Genomic DNA, 16793 nt, shown 5'->3' on the forward strand with positions numbered 1-16793 from the left:
TTTTTGCAAATTAGTTTGAAATAAGTAGATACATATATCAATATTTTGCTCAAAAATTTTGCAGTTCACCGCACAAAAAAAAGTTGCTATATCTTTATTTGTAGTCCAGAAATTATAGCAAAAAAAAATGGATATTTCTTTGAAAAATTAAATAACTTAGTTATTTTCTAACAGAAAGATTTATTATGTCATAAAAAATGATACTTATAAACTATCCTACTCTCTGTATTTTGAAGGAAATGGGAGTGATTTGAGAGTAGAATTGAATTTCTTTAATACAAGCAAGTGCAGGTTTATTTTCTCACACTGACTTGAATAAAAACCGAGCCCAAGATGATCAGTCTAATAGTTTAGAAGTTATAAGGGTATTATTTACCAAAATACAAGTTTGTACTTGTGCCTATTTATGCATTTGATATTAATATTTAAATTAGTGAGGCACTATGTATTTTTTTTTATGTTGAATCAAATGAAGCTTTATAAAAGTCGATGAAACAAATCGTTCAAAAGTAATAAGAATTTATATGTGTAAAGAGTACTACTTTTGACATGTACTTATATACACTTTTTACTTTTCTATTTAGGAACTATCTGAATATATTTTCTAATATAATTTTTCATGCTGAATTGACTGAGAGGAAATTCGAGTCAATAAAATAGATTTTAAGTTTTGAACATTTTCTTTATAATATATACAATTAAAAAATAGCACATTTTATAAAAAAAATACCTATTGCAACTTTTGAAGTATTTGTCTTTTTGATTTGTGTTTAGTCATGTCATGTTCTATTAAACCAAAAACCACACTTATGAAGTAATGCCTCACTTTCTGTATTGCTTCTTTTTATAGAATGCATAATAAGTGCTAATACAAAATTGAAAAAAAATATCAAACAAAACTCTTATAACTTTTTAACCATTTGGATTATAGGTTACTGTTTTGTATCATTCAATTAAGAAGGAAATATTACATCAGAAAATATGTCTTATATGTTCAGATAGCTTTTATATAGCAGTGTAGAAAGTATACATAAGTAACATTTCAAGAGTACTTTTTGTATGAAAAACTCTTGTAACTTTTGAGCTATTTTATTGACTGGTCATGTATAGTCTAATTCTATTCAGCATAAAGAAAACGTCAGAAACAGGGCCTCACTTATTTAGAAATCGATGTCAGATGAGCAAATAACATCTAACCATCTAAGGAAACGCATTCCCTAATTGTGAAGTTGTGTACTCTGTTATGAGTAACTTAGGATAAGTATAGCATTCGTAGAACAATCTGCTGTTAGCCTGGGGAGTCACGGAAGTCAAGGCTTCACAGTTTTATGGTAAATGTGGGTAGCCTTATGCCACGGCCTGCCTTTAATTTCCGTAACTTGTTGCTTCATTGATCTGAAACCAGGGTAAATAGCAATTTTAAGTATTTAAAGGTGCTTATTTTCGTTTTTTAAAAGCCCTTAAAGGTGTTTTTAAAAAGTGCTTAATTTTTCCTTTTTCAAAGTGATATATATTTTTTTTTTACCATGTCGATTTTCACAACGAATTATACAAAAACCTTAGTTTTCACATTCTATTCAATGTTTTCACAATTCTTTCCTGCAGTGGACTGATCGTTAAGACACGTTTCCCAGCAGATCACCGAAGTCAAGCATCACTGGCTACGGTCAGTGTGCGGGTGGGTGACCACTTCGATCAGCCTGCGTAGGGACCGAGGGTGTGCGGTATTGGTCCTCGTTAAACTGTTCTACCGTAAAGTGCTCGACTTCGCGTGCAGGTCGTCGGGCTACCAAAGCGGGGGTGCCATCCCCTCTGCAGAGGATCAAAATTGTGATGGCATGTCTTCGGATCATTCTCAGGGATGTTTCCCAGACCGTCGCCAATAGCCCATTGAGCAGCTCTAGTGCGACATAAATGAACAACAACACAATTCTTTCAACCAGAATCCATTTCGGCGTACCGTCGGTCCGTAGCGTATGAAAGAGCCAATCATTTTACATGTTTGATGAAATACTTGCGAGTTCACTTGTGCATTTACTAAGCTGGATACAGTGGGAACGATTCTTGCACTCTCGTGTGCAACTCTGCTGCATTTTGCGAGTTATTCTCAATTTCAGGCTTCATTTTCCGCCATTTGAAATCGAACCGAAAATTCTCTTGAATTTTTGCTGATTACGGGGACCAACTAAACATTGCCAATTTTTTCTCTAATAACGAAAGAAAATTTTATTTCTTTTATTAATTTCATTGTTGGTAAAATGCCCTCGACTTCGTCATTGTCTAGCAAAAGGCCTTCTTGCGCTATTCTATTTAAGGACCAGTACCATAATCTTTGAACTTGACTTAGGGATAATTCACTAATTAGATATTTTCATGTGGGCCCCAGAGCTGTAAAGAATCGCAAAGCTTCATTGCCTCAAAATTTCTATCTCCCTTTTATTCATTTAATTTAATAAAAATAATAATTAAGTAAGATTTTTAAACATAACTTTCTTTACCTGAGGGACCATCCGCTAATTTCATAATTTTTTAAAAACTTTTATTATGCTATATTACTTTTTATCATTGTATTATTTTAAAAAAATTTACTTTAAAATTTTCAGTGCTCTTAATTAAAGGCAAGATTTTAAAAAATTATGAAGTAAGGGATTTTCAATCTTTCAAATGCAGCAAAAAATCCTATGTAATTCCGATTTGTCATTTCAAAATTATAATTCATGATTTGATTTAAAAACAATGGAAATAAAAAATTCAATTATCTCAGATCTGTTAAATATTAAGAATGTAAGGACTATATAGTGTTTAGCTTCAATACTCTGTATTTACCTTTCAAAATTATTTAAATTTTTTTAATCATTTCATTAAAGGAAAACAGAACCAATCAACAAATTTTAATAAAAATTTATTTGGGACCATTCACTAATTTACATTTATAATATGAATTTCTTAGTTTGCTTGATTCTTTGCTTATCTTTATAAATTCGGTATGATCAATAATATTAATATGATAATGTTTTGTTGAATATGCTTTTGTAAATAACTTATTTTAATCTTAAAAACACACTCAATAACCTTTTTAGATAATATTTAAATTAATTATAATTTTGAGTTAATTTTTTTACATAATTAAATAAAGTAATTATTAATATTAAAAATAGAATGAGCAATTCATTATTGAATATATTTAAAATTGCGTATAAATTGTTTTTTGGTGGCTAATTTAATCAAGAAAAGAGTTAGCCAGAAATTACTTATTTTATTATGATCATGTGAAGTCTTTGAAAATTATTTTGCAATTTGTTTGCATTTGTTGTTATTATTTTGCAATTTGTGAAGAATTTTCAGCAATAAAGAAAAAAAAATTATTAAGAACGCATATCCTAATTATCATATTTTTTTAAAGTGCTTAAAAATATTTTTTGAGTGTTTAAAAGGTGGTGAAAAATTTAAAACCAGTTTGATTACCCGTTAAAATTAAGAAGTGGCTTTTATAATTGTCTGTCAACTCCTTTCTACAACTCCTAAATCGATGGAGGTTTTCAGTTCCACTCTCTTCAGTAGTGATTAGTTAGATTTTGAATTCGTTTTGTTTTTTCTCAACTTAAATTTTAATTTGAATTCCCAAATCTGTCTAATATTTTGACTTTGTGTGGATTACTATTCTAAAATATATACATTAAGAAAGGTGATTACGGAACAATAAGCCTAATTTATTTAATAGTGCTTATATTTGTGGCAATTAAATATTTTCTATCACTAATCTCCTAGCTATCATTTTGTTTACTACATTAAGAAATCTCTATTTTATCATAATTTGGAAAAGCGTTTGAATTTAATAACTTAATTTTTTATCACCTTTCTTTCGTCATAAATTGTTGTGTGCATCATGATAAATGCTATGTTATTATTAACTCACTTTAAATTTTGCAACCAAAATTTCGAGCTCTTTCGGATTGCTAGGACACTACTAGAGCACTTGTGCCTTATGACAATTCATGCTTACAACGATTTCTGACAACTTAGAACTTTTTATGATATTATCGCCAAAGAGATAAATATCGCAACACCGAAATAACCAATTTTAATTTCGACCACTTTTTGACAAACTAGAGTGCTCAAATTTCAACTGGTGCTCTATGCCTGCTGATTCTAATCGCTCATAAAAATTTCGACTGAAGAAATTGAAAAATTATGTGAAAAGAATTGAAAGAAATTCCATTTAGACGTATTTAAAGAGAAAAACAATGGCGATTCAATTACCGCCGAAAATGTGACCTGCTTTTTTCCGTTTGGGATCGTAGTTTCTTTTTTACTTCTAAATTTCCTTTTAGACCAGTTAGAAAATCTAGTTTAAACTTTTTTGTCCCATTGTTTTTCTAAATTCATTGATTACTGAAATTACAGAATCAACAATACCAGGAATCAATTTGAATATCACGCACAAAATCTTTGTTGGATTACAAAATATTTACCCGATTCAATTTTATCTCATTTTAACTGGAACATTTCTCTTAAAAAATAACGTAATTGATCCATTAAGTTTTAAGTATTCCGAAGTCCAGCTTTTTTGCATGTCACTTTTAATTTCTTCGGAAAAGATAGTGTTGATAAGAAATATCAGATGGCTTAATATTAAAATTCACTGTAAATTCTCAACGATCTGATATTAGATGTTGTGAACTTTTGAACCAAAAGTTAATTGATGTGTTATCTTTTAATATTCGACCTCTGACCTTATAAGAACAACACGAGTTCATAAAATATCAAAATTTTCTTCTCGCAGTTGATTTTCTAACTCTCTGAAATCATGCAACTCCCCATCCTGATTTTCGGTATCATTTTGGCTGCGAATCATGTACTTGGACAATCGCAACAAAGTAAGATTTTTATTTTGACAATTACTTTTAACGCTGTTTTTCGAAGCTCTGTCGCCAGGAAAAAAAAAAAAAAAAGCCATAGTTTAAGTGCCTTGTACTTGAAGCAATGCAATGATTTTGAACTGTAACTATAATATTGCCATGAAGAATTATATGGGCTTTAGAGCAGACAAATAACTTAAACATTTAAAAAGTTATTAAACGTTTTTAAAAATAGGCGATTTGGTGATATTTTTACACCTAGATGAAAATTATCAAAATCGCTGCCCTATTCTCAGTTTTTTCAAATTTTTATGAGCCCAGGTAATGCAGTATTTGAGTAAGTTTTTAACTATTGAAAGATAAGACCACAAACGCTTTTCATTTTCACAAAACTGAAGCTTTTCTCCATATCAACGTTTTGAGCCATTTTCAAAATAAGCGTAAACAGCGCTGGCTTTAGATAGACTTAACTTGACCTATCAGTCATAGGTAGCAGTTTCAAACTCACAGCAACTCTAAGAATAGCATATTATTCGCAATAGAGCTTCATTTCATATTACGACTGAGTCTTCGAAAACCAGCCTTAGGTTAATTTGTAGACACACCAGTCTACTGAGATGCTTTCTCATAGTGGGAGCTTTCCATAGTAACAAAAAAAATATAATAAATAAATGAATAATGCAGCTCATGGTAAACGAAAAGCGCAATTCTGCAAGTTACATTTTCCTAAAATTTACAAAACATAACGCATTCAAAAGTTTAATATATTAAATTATTGAAAATGTAACGGAATGTTTTGAATTCTTCAATGCGTGCAAAAAAATTTTTAGGTATGTCTTTGAATTGAAAAAATTCGTAAATAAATTAAGTTTACAAAATACAAAGTTTTTCACATATTTAAAAAAAGACATGCACAGTTTTAAAAGTATATTAGTTTTCAAAACCTCTGTAGTAAGATGTAAAATCCATAAAAGTAGGTACAGTCTGTCCCAAGTGAAACGTCCCCACGAAAATCGAGAAAGAAAATTTGCGTAAACGAATCGTGAGACCGTTCTTTAACTGCACAATTAACAGTTCAGTAAATCAGGACATAGTGATAATTTGTTTGTCTATTAGAACCCCTTAGATAGATGCTGATCACAGCAGAATGAAGCCTTTTAGTTAATTAAGAAAAAGCCCTCAGCAGACTAGGGGCCTAGGAACAATTAATTATTCCTGTCTTCCCCCCTTGAGTGTGACCTCGAAGAGTATAAAATAGTATAATTATGAAAGATGCCTTCAATAATATATTATGTAATTATGTTTCTTGTATTGCTCTTAGTTCAATTACCAGAATCTGCAGCCTTCATGACAGATGAAGATTTAGTTGAGCAACTTGACCGCATGAAGCACAACATTACCGAACTATGGTCGAACTTCAATGAGCTAAAAACAGTTCTTACTCAAACTCTCAATCATCTTCGAGTTCATCAAGCAGAATTAGAAGAGACCGTTCACATGCTGGAACACAAGCACGATGGTAAGCTAAATAATATACACAACACGATAAAAATAAGAGCTTGAATAAATGCTCATACATAAAATTAAAGAAATTCTCATTTATTAAAGTCTTGCTGGAAATTTTTGTCACCTTAAAATAAAGCTGCACAAATGATAGTTGACGTTTTAACGTTTCTCTAAACGTCTTTATTTTCATAAATTTTTAAATATCCTCTTTTCTGCAAATTAATAATAAAACATTTTGTTTGCATTTCTGAAAAATCTCAAATGGCCTTAAAACACGTCAAAAATGGGTCTAATGCTTTTTAAATTACTGTGGCGCCATCTGTTTATCTGAAAGCAAAATAATTTATTAGAAAGAGAAGACTAAATTGATATAATGATTGTTGTTGTTAATTTACGTCGCAACAATGGACTATTGGCGACGGTCTGGGAAACATCCTGGAGGAGGATCCGAAGACATGCCATCACAATTTTGATCCTCTGCGGAGAGGATGGCACCCCCGCTTCGGTAGCGAAGTCGAGCACTATACGGTAGCACAGTTTAGCGAGGACCCATACCGCGCACCCTCGGTCCCTACGCAGACTGATCCAAGTGGTCACCCACCCGCACACTGACCGCAGCCAGTGATGCTTGACTTCGGTGATCTGCTGGGAACCGTGTCTTAACGATCAGTCCACTGCGGGACTAATAATGATTGAAATTTATGGTTTATGTTTAACTGACTCCAATTACGCGACAAGATATGATTAACTATATATTTAGTTTCCATTTATTTTTTACCGTTAATTAAAAATATTAATGAGCTGAAATTTGAAACTAGAATAAAACATTTAAAATAAAACATACCGGAACTTTCGATTTATGACTTTAACATTACACGTTGCTCAAAACAATTGAGGGATATTGTAAATCTTGTATAAAATAACGGTATAAGCAAATTTTTTTTGTGTGTATAAAATGGAAGAAGAGTGTCACAAATGCAAACTTTTCTTATTTTAAGACTTCGCAGTATGCAAATTTTGAGTTTGACTTCGAAGACCACGCTTTATAGCGGCAACTTATTCGATTTGGCTTTCAACTTAATGTAAGACAAAGCGGAAAAGAATGATCGACATTAAGTAATTGTAGTTGTAGTTCATTTACGCCGCACTAGAGCTGCACAATGGGATAATCGACATTCAGTAAGCTCGTTGTTTCGATGAGTACAATCTCTCTACGAAATCATTTAACCGAATCAGAAGCTTGAAGAGTTGTTGATCGGTAAGAGGGGGCCAAACACAAGCCGAAGTAGCAGAGGTCATCGAAGTTTCACAAAATGTGACTTTCAGGATCTGGAACCATAGGCCAGCATCTGGAAATGCAGACCGAAGATCAGCTCAAGAGCTCAAACGTGCAACAACGCCCAATAAATCCCGTTATTTAACGTCAACGGCTTCGAAGAAGCTTAACGAAGACCGTTATTTAGCGCTAACGGCTCCGCCCAATGGAGACACCTAAATATGAATGTCACTCTTTTTCAACCACACCTTCACTCGGTTACTGGCACCACAGTTTCAACACAAACTGTCCGAAGCCTCCTTCACGCGGTATAATATGTCTANAACATAAATTTGTTCCAATTCCTAATATGAGGTGATGGTCAGTCTTGTTGGTACCATCAGGAATTAAGATGGAATATAAGTTGAGACCAACAACATATGTTGGTTCCTGATTAATTTTTAGGTTGGGCTATCAAAAACTACCATCAAACCATGTTGGTTCTTGATGGATTTATTTGTTGGACTAACGGAAAATACCATCATACTATGGTGGTTTTGTTCATGTTGGTCCAACATAAATTTGTTCCAATTCCTAATATGAGGTGATGGTCAGTCTTGTTGGTACCATCATAAAATATGATGGTTTTTGATGGAAATTCATGATGGTTACCATCATATTCATGTTGGTCCATCAAAGAAAAACCATCATAAAATTTGTCTTGGGTATGTAAATTTTGAGTTTGACGTCGAAGACCACGCTTTAAAGCGGCAACTTATTCGATTCGGCTTTCAACTTAATGTAAGACAAAGCGGAAAAGAATGATCGACATTCAGTAATTGTAGTTGTAGTTCATTTACGCCGCACTAGAGCTGCACAATGGGATAATCAACATTCAGTAAGCGCGTTGTTTCGATGAGTACAATCTCTCTACGAAATCACTTAACCGAATCAGAAGCTTGGAGAGCTGTTGATCGGTAAGAGGGGGCCAAACACAAGCCGAAGTAGCAGAACTCATCGAAGTTTCACAAAATGTGACTTTCAGGATCTGGAACCATAGGCCAGCATCTGGAAATGCAGACCGAAGATCAGCTCAAGAGCTCAAACGTGCAACAACGCCCAATAAATCCCGTTATTTAACGCTAACGGCTCCGACCAATGGAGACACCTAAATATGAATGTCACTCTTTTTCAACCACACCTTCACTCGGCTACTGGCACCACAGTTTCAACACAAACTGTCCGAAACCTCCTTCACGCGGTATAATATGTCTAGAGTAAGAATTCTCCTAGCCATTCGTCTGAACCCGTGGTAATGACTATGGTAACGAGGTATAACTATTTCAAGTAGGGGTGTGAGGTCATTGTTTAGGATAGGTTTTGACTCTGATCGGCGGGCGAAAGAGAATCTTTTTTTTTTCTGGTTTATTGTGGTAGCCCTAGAGTGAAGAGAAGCTAACCTCCCCGAAATGCGCTATTCTTGTTTCCATAGCAGCTGACGGACTCAGACTTTGAAGAGGGGGGAGTTCTTGTCGCAGACAAACTATAGGTCTGTATGCTGACCGATCAATAGTCTGTGTCACGTTAACAGCAAGGCTCCATCGCACCCGTAGGGTGCGGACAATATAGCATGTGAACTGGAGGAGAAATAAATGGCGCAATATTCTTTTCTCTGACGAATCCCGTTTTTCTATTCATTCTGATAATAGGCTTATTTTTATTTGGAGGGAATGTGGCACTAGAAACAATCATGCGTTCGTGCACGGAAGTCGAAAGTGTAAGATTTGGAGGTGGGGGAGTGATGGTCTACACTGGCATCTCCATTGATGGGAGCACCGATCTCGATATCATTCGAAATGGAGCTCTGACCGGTGGCCAATATAGGGATGAGATTCTAAGACTTATTGTATTTCCTTACGCTGCTGTTGTTGTTGTTGATTTACGTTGCACTAGAGCTGCACAATGGGCTATTGGCGACGGTCTGGGAAACATCCCGGAGGATGATCCGAAGACATGCCATCACAATTTTGATCTTCTGCGGAGGGGGTGGCACCCCCGCTTCGGTAGCCAAACGACCTGCGCTCGAAGTCGAACACTTTACGGTAGCACAGTTTAACGAGGACCAATACCGCACACCCTCGGTCCCTACGCAGACTGATCCAAGTGGTCACCCACCCGCACACTGACCGCAGCCAGTGATGCTTGACTTCGGTTTCCTTACGCTGCAGTAACAGGAGATGACTTCATGCTAATGGACGACAATTTCAGACCACATCGTGTTAACTTGGGGAATGATTTTCTTTTGGAGGAAGGAATCATATGAATGGATTGGCCAGCGTGTTTTCCGGACATGAACCCAATGAAGCATGTTTGGGACATTCTAGGCAGATGAATTGCGGGACGCCTACCACCCCCGCATTTTTCTGCCAAACAAATGTCATTTTTATCTCATATAGCCTGTCGATATTGTAAAAATCATTCAAACAATTCTCCAGGTGCAAGATCAACCCACAACCTCAATACCTTTTAATTGTTTTGAGCAGTATATTTAAATGATTACAGCACAAAAAAATATATTTTAAACTCATAATTAAATTTTTTGGTGCATGCAAAATCCTAAGTGTATTATGTGTAAATGTTACGAATTAAATCTTTTACTTTCAGAAAACAGAACGTTTTTTTGATTTCGGAGCTATAATTTAACGGATAAGTGTGTAAAAGTAGTTTTAGAAGTCATTCTTTCAACTACTAATTATGTCAACACACAACCAATTATTTAGTATTTTATGAACAGCGAAGAACCTAATTCAACAAGTAAAATACATTAATTTCTCGTGAAGAAATGAGTAATATAAATGTTTAAATCGGAACTAAAAAAATTATTCGTTATTTCAAAATGGTTATCTTAGGCAAAATTAAGTAAATATTATAACATATTTAAAAGGTCGCATCTCTTTATTTTGTAAAAAAATTAACTCTTTGACTGCATCTTTACTTTTATATTCTTTCTTTTGTTATAATTTATTTTGTATCCTGTACAATAACACATAAAAAAACTATGGTTTCGAAGCAATGAAATTCTCTAAAGAGAAATTTTACTGAACATGTTAAGCGTTACCTTGTTAAACTTAGCCATCTATTTAGTTGACTATTATATTCGTTTTTAACTTATACCATTCCTTAAGCAGTTTCAAACAGTTAAAGTATCCAACTGAGTGAAATGCAGCTATTTCTACAAAGATTTTGAAATTTTTTTTACTGCCTATATTTGAACTTTTGTTCCTTATTTTTTGTTCTCCGGTCTTTAGAAATTAAGTTAAAGTTTTTTTTCCCTCATGCTGGCAGAAGTGTTTGGAAATTATATACTTTAAACGCATTTTCAANGGCAGAAGTGTTTGGAAATTATATACTTTAAACGCATTTTCAAAAAAAAAAGGGGGGGGGGTTGATTTTGTGAAAATCTCTTGACACTAATTTGAGAAAATCTCTTTTAAAAATTTAAGAAAATGTGTACCTAAACTTTGTATAAAGTCGTTATTTATCTTTTGAACTAAGAGCTAATGTCTGATCGTAATTTTATTATTTTTATTATGCTTTAGACAAGAATATTTAGATTTTTTTAAAAATCAATTTTGAACAGTATTATTAATTCTATTTCATTGTATATTTGAAATTTTTTAAAGATTTTAATTCAAGTAACCATATTCCACTTAGTTACCATATTATTGATCTAGTATTGCATTGATCCACTGCATATTGCCTCCACTATGATGGTTATGAGAAAAAAAGACAATTATTTTTACATTTATGCATTACAATTTGTTGGGAAGCTGTTAGTGTGACAAAATTGTTTTTAGTTTTTATGCTCAAATTTGCCCTTATTTGAAGAAAATAATAATAATAATAATTTACACATTTTAATAAAGGCTATTTTTTTAAAAAAATTGTGTCGAACCCAGTCTGATACCTTAAGGGTTCATTTCTATTGATGTGCTTATTATTCTGTTATTACAGGCACCGGAGGCACTCCTGGAGCTTATACTGATGATCATCACCATCATCATAGTGGAGAGCAACACTCAGATGATTCACATTCTCATGGAAGTGATGATCACCACCACCACAGTGGAGAACAACACTCACACGGTAGTGATCATTCCCACGGTAGTGATCATTCCCACGGTAGTGATCATTCTCACGGTAGTGATCATTCACATAGTGGCGAGCATCACGGTAGCGACTCACATTCTCATAGCGATGATTCACATTCTCATAGTGGAAGTGATGATCATCATCATAGTGGTGAACATTCCCACGGCAGCGATCACGATCACTACCACAGCTCATCCTCTCATTCACATTCACATTCTGGGCATGACATGGAGGGAGATAATCACCAACATGGGTATTGATTACTTATATTCTTTCACGTAACAATTATTCTATATATTCTTTGCATATATGCTATACATAAGGTGACCAGATTTGTATACCATGATTTGAGGACAAATTAGCTTAGAGTCCTTGAAAAATTTTGCAATTCGAAGATACCCATATAAGAGTATTAATGAAAGCTATTAATTTATATGTGAAGCAAAGACTTAAAAAAAAAAATTATAACTAACATCAGGTGCAAAACTATCTCCATCAAACTCTATTTCATATCTAAGCAGTTTTGACGTATATCATATTTTGCATTTGTTTACCACTTGTAAAATGAATGAGAACATAGTTAGAGTTTTCATCAATTAGTTTCAGTATGGTACTTTCTCGCTTGAATTCCATGTAAGACAAAATTATCTTAGAGGCATACACATTTCTGGTTTTTTTTTTTAAATGAATATCTATATATATATATATATTTCACAGTATAAGAAATAATGAGATGTTTTTGGAGAAATTCAAGACAATTTGAGGACATGTTAAGATTTAACTACATTTTCAGTTCTCAAAAAGTTTGAAAGGTTTTGAGCAGAACTATTAAAATTCGAGAACTGTCTTCAAAATTTGAAGATGTTTTTTTCACCTTAGCTATAAATATGGCCCCGATAGTTTGAACTAGGTAACAGACGAAAGTTCGAATAAATTTTTTTTTACACATAATGAAAAAAATAGTTAATACAAAAAAAAAATTACAAGCGAAAATTGATTTTTTATAGATATTTATTAAAATTTTGTTTAGAGATAGTGAAAAATTTCGTAATAATAAAATAACTATAATTAATTACATATATTTAAAAAAATTTAATTTCACATTACATATTCCAAAATTTGAAGGAAATAGGTCGAATAGTCTCAAAAAATCAAACTTTAAATACACAAATATTTTAAAATTTAATTACTCAGAAACTACTTTTGACCGATCACGCGGTGAAATTTTGTATTTTACCATTTAAAATTACGTTCTTTATAATGATGTAAAAATTTATATACTTTGCAATTCAGAATTTTTAGGATTATTATAAAATAAAATAATAAAAAATAGTGATACATAATAATAGAAAATAATCGTAAATAATTATTAAAAATTATTTTTTGCATAAAACTAACTTTAGATACACAAATTTCATAATTTTGTGTAAAACGTTTTGATTCGCTTAAAAAGTTCTCGAGATATGGCGAAATAAGCAAAATTGAAAAGTAATATAAAGTGGTGCACATTTCAGAACTCTTTTCTGACCAGAGTATTGGGGCCATATTTTCCACACTGCGGCTATATCTCTACCTTATATAATGGAAGTCAAGAATCCAAATCCATAGGGACCGATCAAGATGAATTCAGGACCAAGGCCCACAAAATTTTCCGGGCCCCTAACAAAATACTTAGAAATTAAATTTCTGAAGAGTAGTCCTAACAATAAAAATAATCTATTGAATTGCATGATTCAAGAGAAACATTCTAAAAAATTTTGAAAGCATACAATTGAAGATTATATTTCTAAGATAATGTTTACGCATCAAAATATTAAAGCAAAATATAAAATAATAAAACAATGTTAAAATAAAAATAGTTTGGTGATCACAAACAATTGAAATCAGTAATTTTTGCTAAAAGTCACTGATTAGCTGAATTATTTTAAAGATTGTAGACTTCCATCTACAGCTTTACATATTTGTTAAGAATAAGCCTTTAGTTCGTGTTGACACTAATCATTTATAAGAGACTTTGCGAATGTGCATTCTCGTTGCATTTGCTTAAGCCGTTGCTGTAAAAATTATCAATTAAAATTCAGCTGTACTTTCGAATTTGATTAGTGCAATGTTTACACGAATTTGGTTTATCACAAAATAAAGAAAATTTGAAATTAAAAAAATGTCTTTTTTGAGAAAAACGGTTTCTTTCTGTATTTAAAAAAATAATAATGTTGTGAACTTTTTACTAATTTTTGAGACCTCCCGGAAAGTGTGGGCCTTAGGCCCGAGCCTATTGGGCCTAGGCGATAATCAGGCCCTGCAAATCCACACCCCCCCAACAAAAAAAATTAATTCAGAGAAAGTATGTCTTTGTGTCTAATTAATTAACATATTTGAGGTCAGGTCCATGAACAATTAAGATCATTAGACCAAAAGCTATTGAGGGTGTACCGTTTTTGTTTATTTTGCGCACTGCACATCACAGTTTGAAAGTTAAAATTGTTCATAGTTCTAAGATACGATGAAATATTTAAATTTAGCATATTAAACTAATATGACATTTTAAGGAAGAGTACAAAACAAAATTGTGAATAAAACATAAACTAGTTCCTTAAAGTAACAAAATTTAATTTTTGCTTACTGCATTTTTTTCTCAAAAAAGAAGTATATTTTGTTTGAAATGAGGTTTTATACTATTTTACAGCGACTCCCATGAAAAAAATGACAATTTGCAACAAGCTCAACAAGGACCTGATTCCATGGTAGAGCCTCTAGTACAGCCAACCAGTGTACAGCAGCATTACCATCACCAACAACCCCATCTGGCCCAAGCTAGTAGTAATTTGCAACTAATCACTGATAATTATTTCAACAGTCACCACCATCATCATCAGCATTCACACAGTCGAACTCAACGCAATCGAACAGTGGAAATACCTAAATGTAAGTTATAACGCATTTTAATTTTATTTATTATTTTTAATTTTATTTATTAATTTTAATTATTATTTTTAATTTTATTTGTTAATTTTAATTTTATTTATTATTTTTAATTTTATTTATTATTTTTAATTTTATTTATTATTTTTAATTTTATTTATTTTTTTAATTTTTTGATCAAACAGAATACGTAACTAATATCATTTTTCTTTTAATATTATAACATAGGAAAAAAAATTATTTTTTACTTTCCTTGTGCATATTTCGGAAATTCCTTAATGTAAAAAATATGATCCTGAATGCAATAAAAATGTGTATTACGTTTACTGTTGAATTAATATTGAATTTCATATTCAACTAATATAAATATAGAAATAAGGAAATTATTTCAACGATGTCTGAAATAATTTTTTTCACGTTTCTCTTAGGTTCAAACTTACTAACATTTTACTATACTAAATTTTACTAAATTTATAGTTATTTTAAAAAATATTAAAATTGCAAAAAAAAACAAGTTTAAATATTCTGCATTACAATTTGTTTCAAATAATATTCATTATGAAAAATTTGAACTTTTGCCGAATTTGAAACTGATGAGTGATTCCTGAATTTTGTCGCATTCGCTGATTCATAATCCAGCGGCCTTTAACGAGTTGTGGTCTTCTTTTTTTTTGTTGTTGAAGATAATTTAACTTTTAAAATTTATTTTACTTTTAAAATTTGAAAAAAAAAGTAACTAAAAAAAGTCAAAAAATAAGTTTTTTTTTTGTTTAAGAAAATGCAAAACAGGTGAGCAGGTCATTAAATGCCGCTGGATTGGAAAATCGTGTACCGTACGTGACGCTTAAAAATAATTTCTTTCTTTTCGTGAAAATGAAAGACGATTTTCTTATTGTGAATAAATATTTTATTGAATCGTGTATTCGTAATCATGGCGTAATCTGTATCCTACGACAATATTTTCTAAGAGAAATATTTCATTATTCGCTTTATAAAGAGTCACAATTTAGAAATATTTTCGTAAAATATTTTGTTTATCAAAAAATGTCTCAATATATCATATCTCTTTCAAAAGCAATATTTATAATTGAAAATTTGCAGTGCATTAACTGTATAATTTGGCATAAAAACTTTTTATTTCCATTTTAAAGCATTTAAGAAAAGAAAAGAAAAATAAGACTTAATTCGCAGAAATAGTTAGTACGCTAAGTGAAATTTTAATGTTTTTATTTTATAAAATTCATGAATTTAGAATTTTAATATATTAAATTACATTTCATTAGAATTTCAAAATTAGAGAGTAATGAAATTGGAGAATAATAAAATGAGAGTAATGAGAGAGTAATGAAAAGAAAATAATAATAATTTAAAAACAAAGAATATTATGTGAGCTTTTCTTCTTTGGTTTGTAAAATTTTTCTTCTTCGTTGTTTTACCTTAAACATTTTATTCAACTTTAAAATGTAGTCTTAAAATAAGATTTTAAGTTAGCGAAAATTGAATTTTAAATGTACTTTCAATAATTAAAAAGAACACCTTGATTTTTGATTAATTTGATATACATTATGTTAAAAATGGTCTACTCATTTACACAATCTAATAAATCTGAAACTCTACTAATTATTAAAAAAAAAACATTAACAAAAGTGATCAAACTAGCACATGTAGAATAAGTAATATTTTTAAGTCAAAATAATCAAAATTTGTATCATTTTCTCGTTATTTGTACTATGTACATAATTGTATTTGTACATATTTGTACCATGATCTCTTTCCATAGTTTCAGAATTCATGTTGTATGATTTTGCTGTCTGTAATGTTCAACCAAATAGAGCAATACCCGATGATCAGCAGCAAGAAATCGTGGGACGCATTAATCTTTGGCAAAAAGTAAGATATCTGTTATTTTAAGCTATTCATTTTGATATTCATCACACTTCTTGATACAAGCTTTTTCCGCTGCGACAATAAAATTAATTACTACACATAGGTGATAAGTTTATCGTTTTCTTTTTAATGGAATTTATCAATTTATTTTAAATCGTTTGGTTATTCGTTTCATTTTAGTTCTATATTACATCGAGTTTAAATAAGGACTA

At 31.5% G+C, this 16793-nt stretch overlaps 1 protein-coding gene across 1 annotated transcript in view; it reads left to right on the forward strand.

Moving 5' to 3' along the window:
• Positions 1-4340: 4340 nt before the first annotated feature.
• The window catches only part of LOC107453707 (uncharacterized), a 46446-nt gene continuing 33993 nt past the window's right edge, over positions 4341-16793 (forward strand). The window contains exons 1-5 of the mRNA XM_016070640.3: positions 4341-4877; positions 6181-6378; positions 11635-12025; positions 14459-14697; positions 16475-16584. Coding sequence (XP_015926126.2) covers positions 4808-4877; positions 6181-6378; positions 11635-12025; positions 14459-14697; positions 16475-16584 — 1008 coding nt within the window. The 5' untranslated portion in view covers positions 4341-4807. The remainder of the gene's footprint in view (positions 4878-6180; positions 6379-11634; positions 12026-14458; positions 14698-16474; positions 16585-16793) is intronic.

The sequence above is a fragment of the Parasteatoda tepidariorum genome, chromosome 2 (genome assembly GCF_043381705.1).
Source record: "Parasteatoda tepidariorum isolate YZ-2023 chromosome 2, CAS_Ptep_4.0, whole genome shotgun sequence".
Taxonomy (NCBI): Eukaryota; Metazoa; Arthropoda; class Arachnida; order Araneae; family Theridiidae; genus Parasteatoda; species Parasteatoda tepidariorum.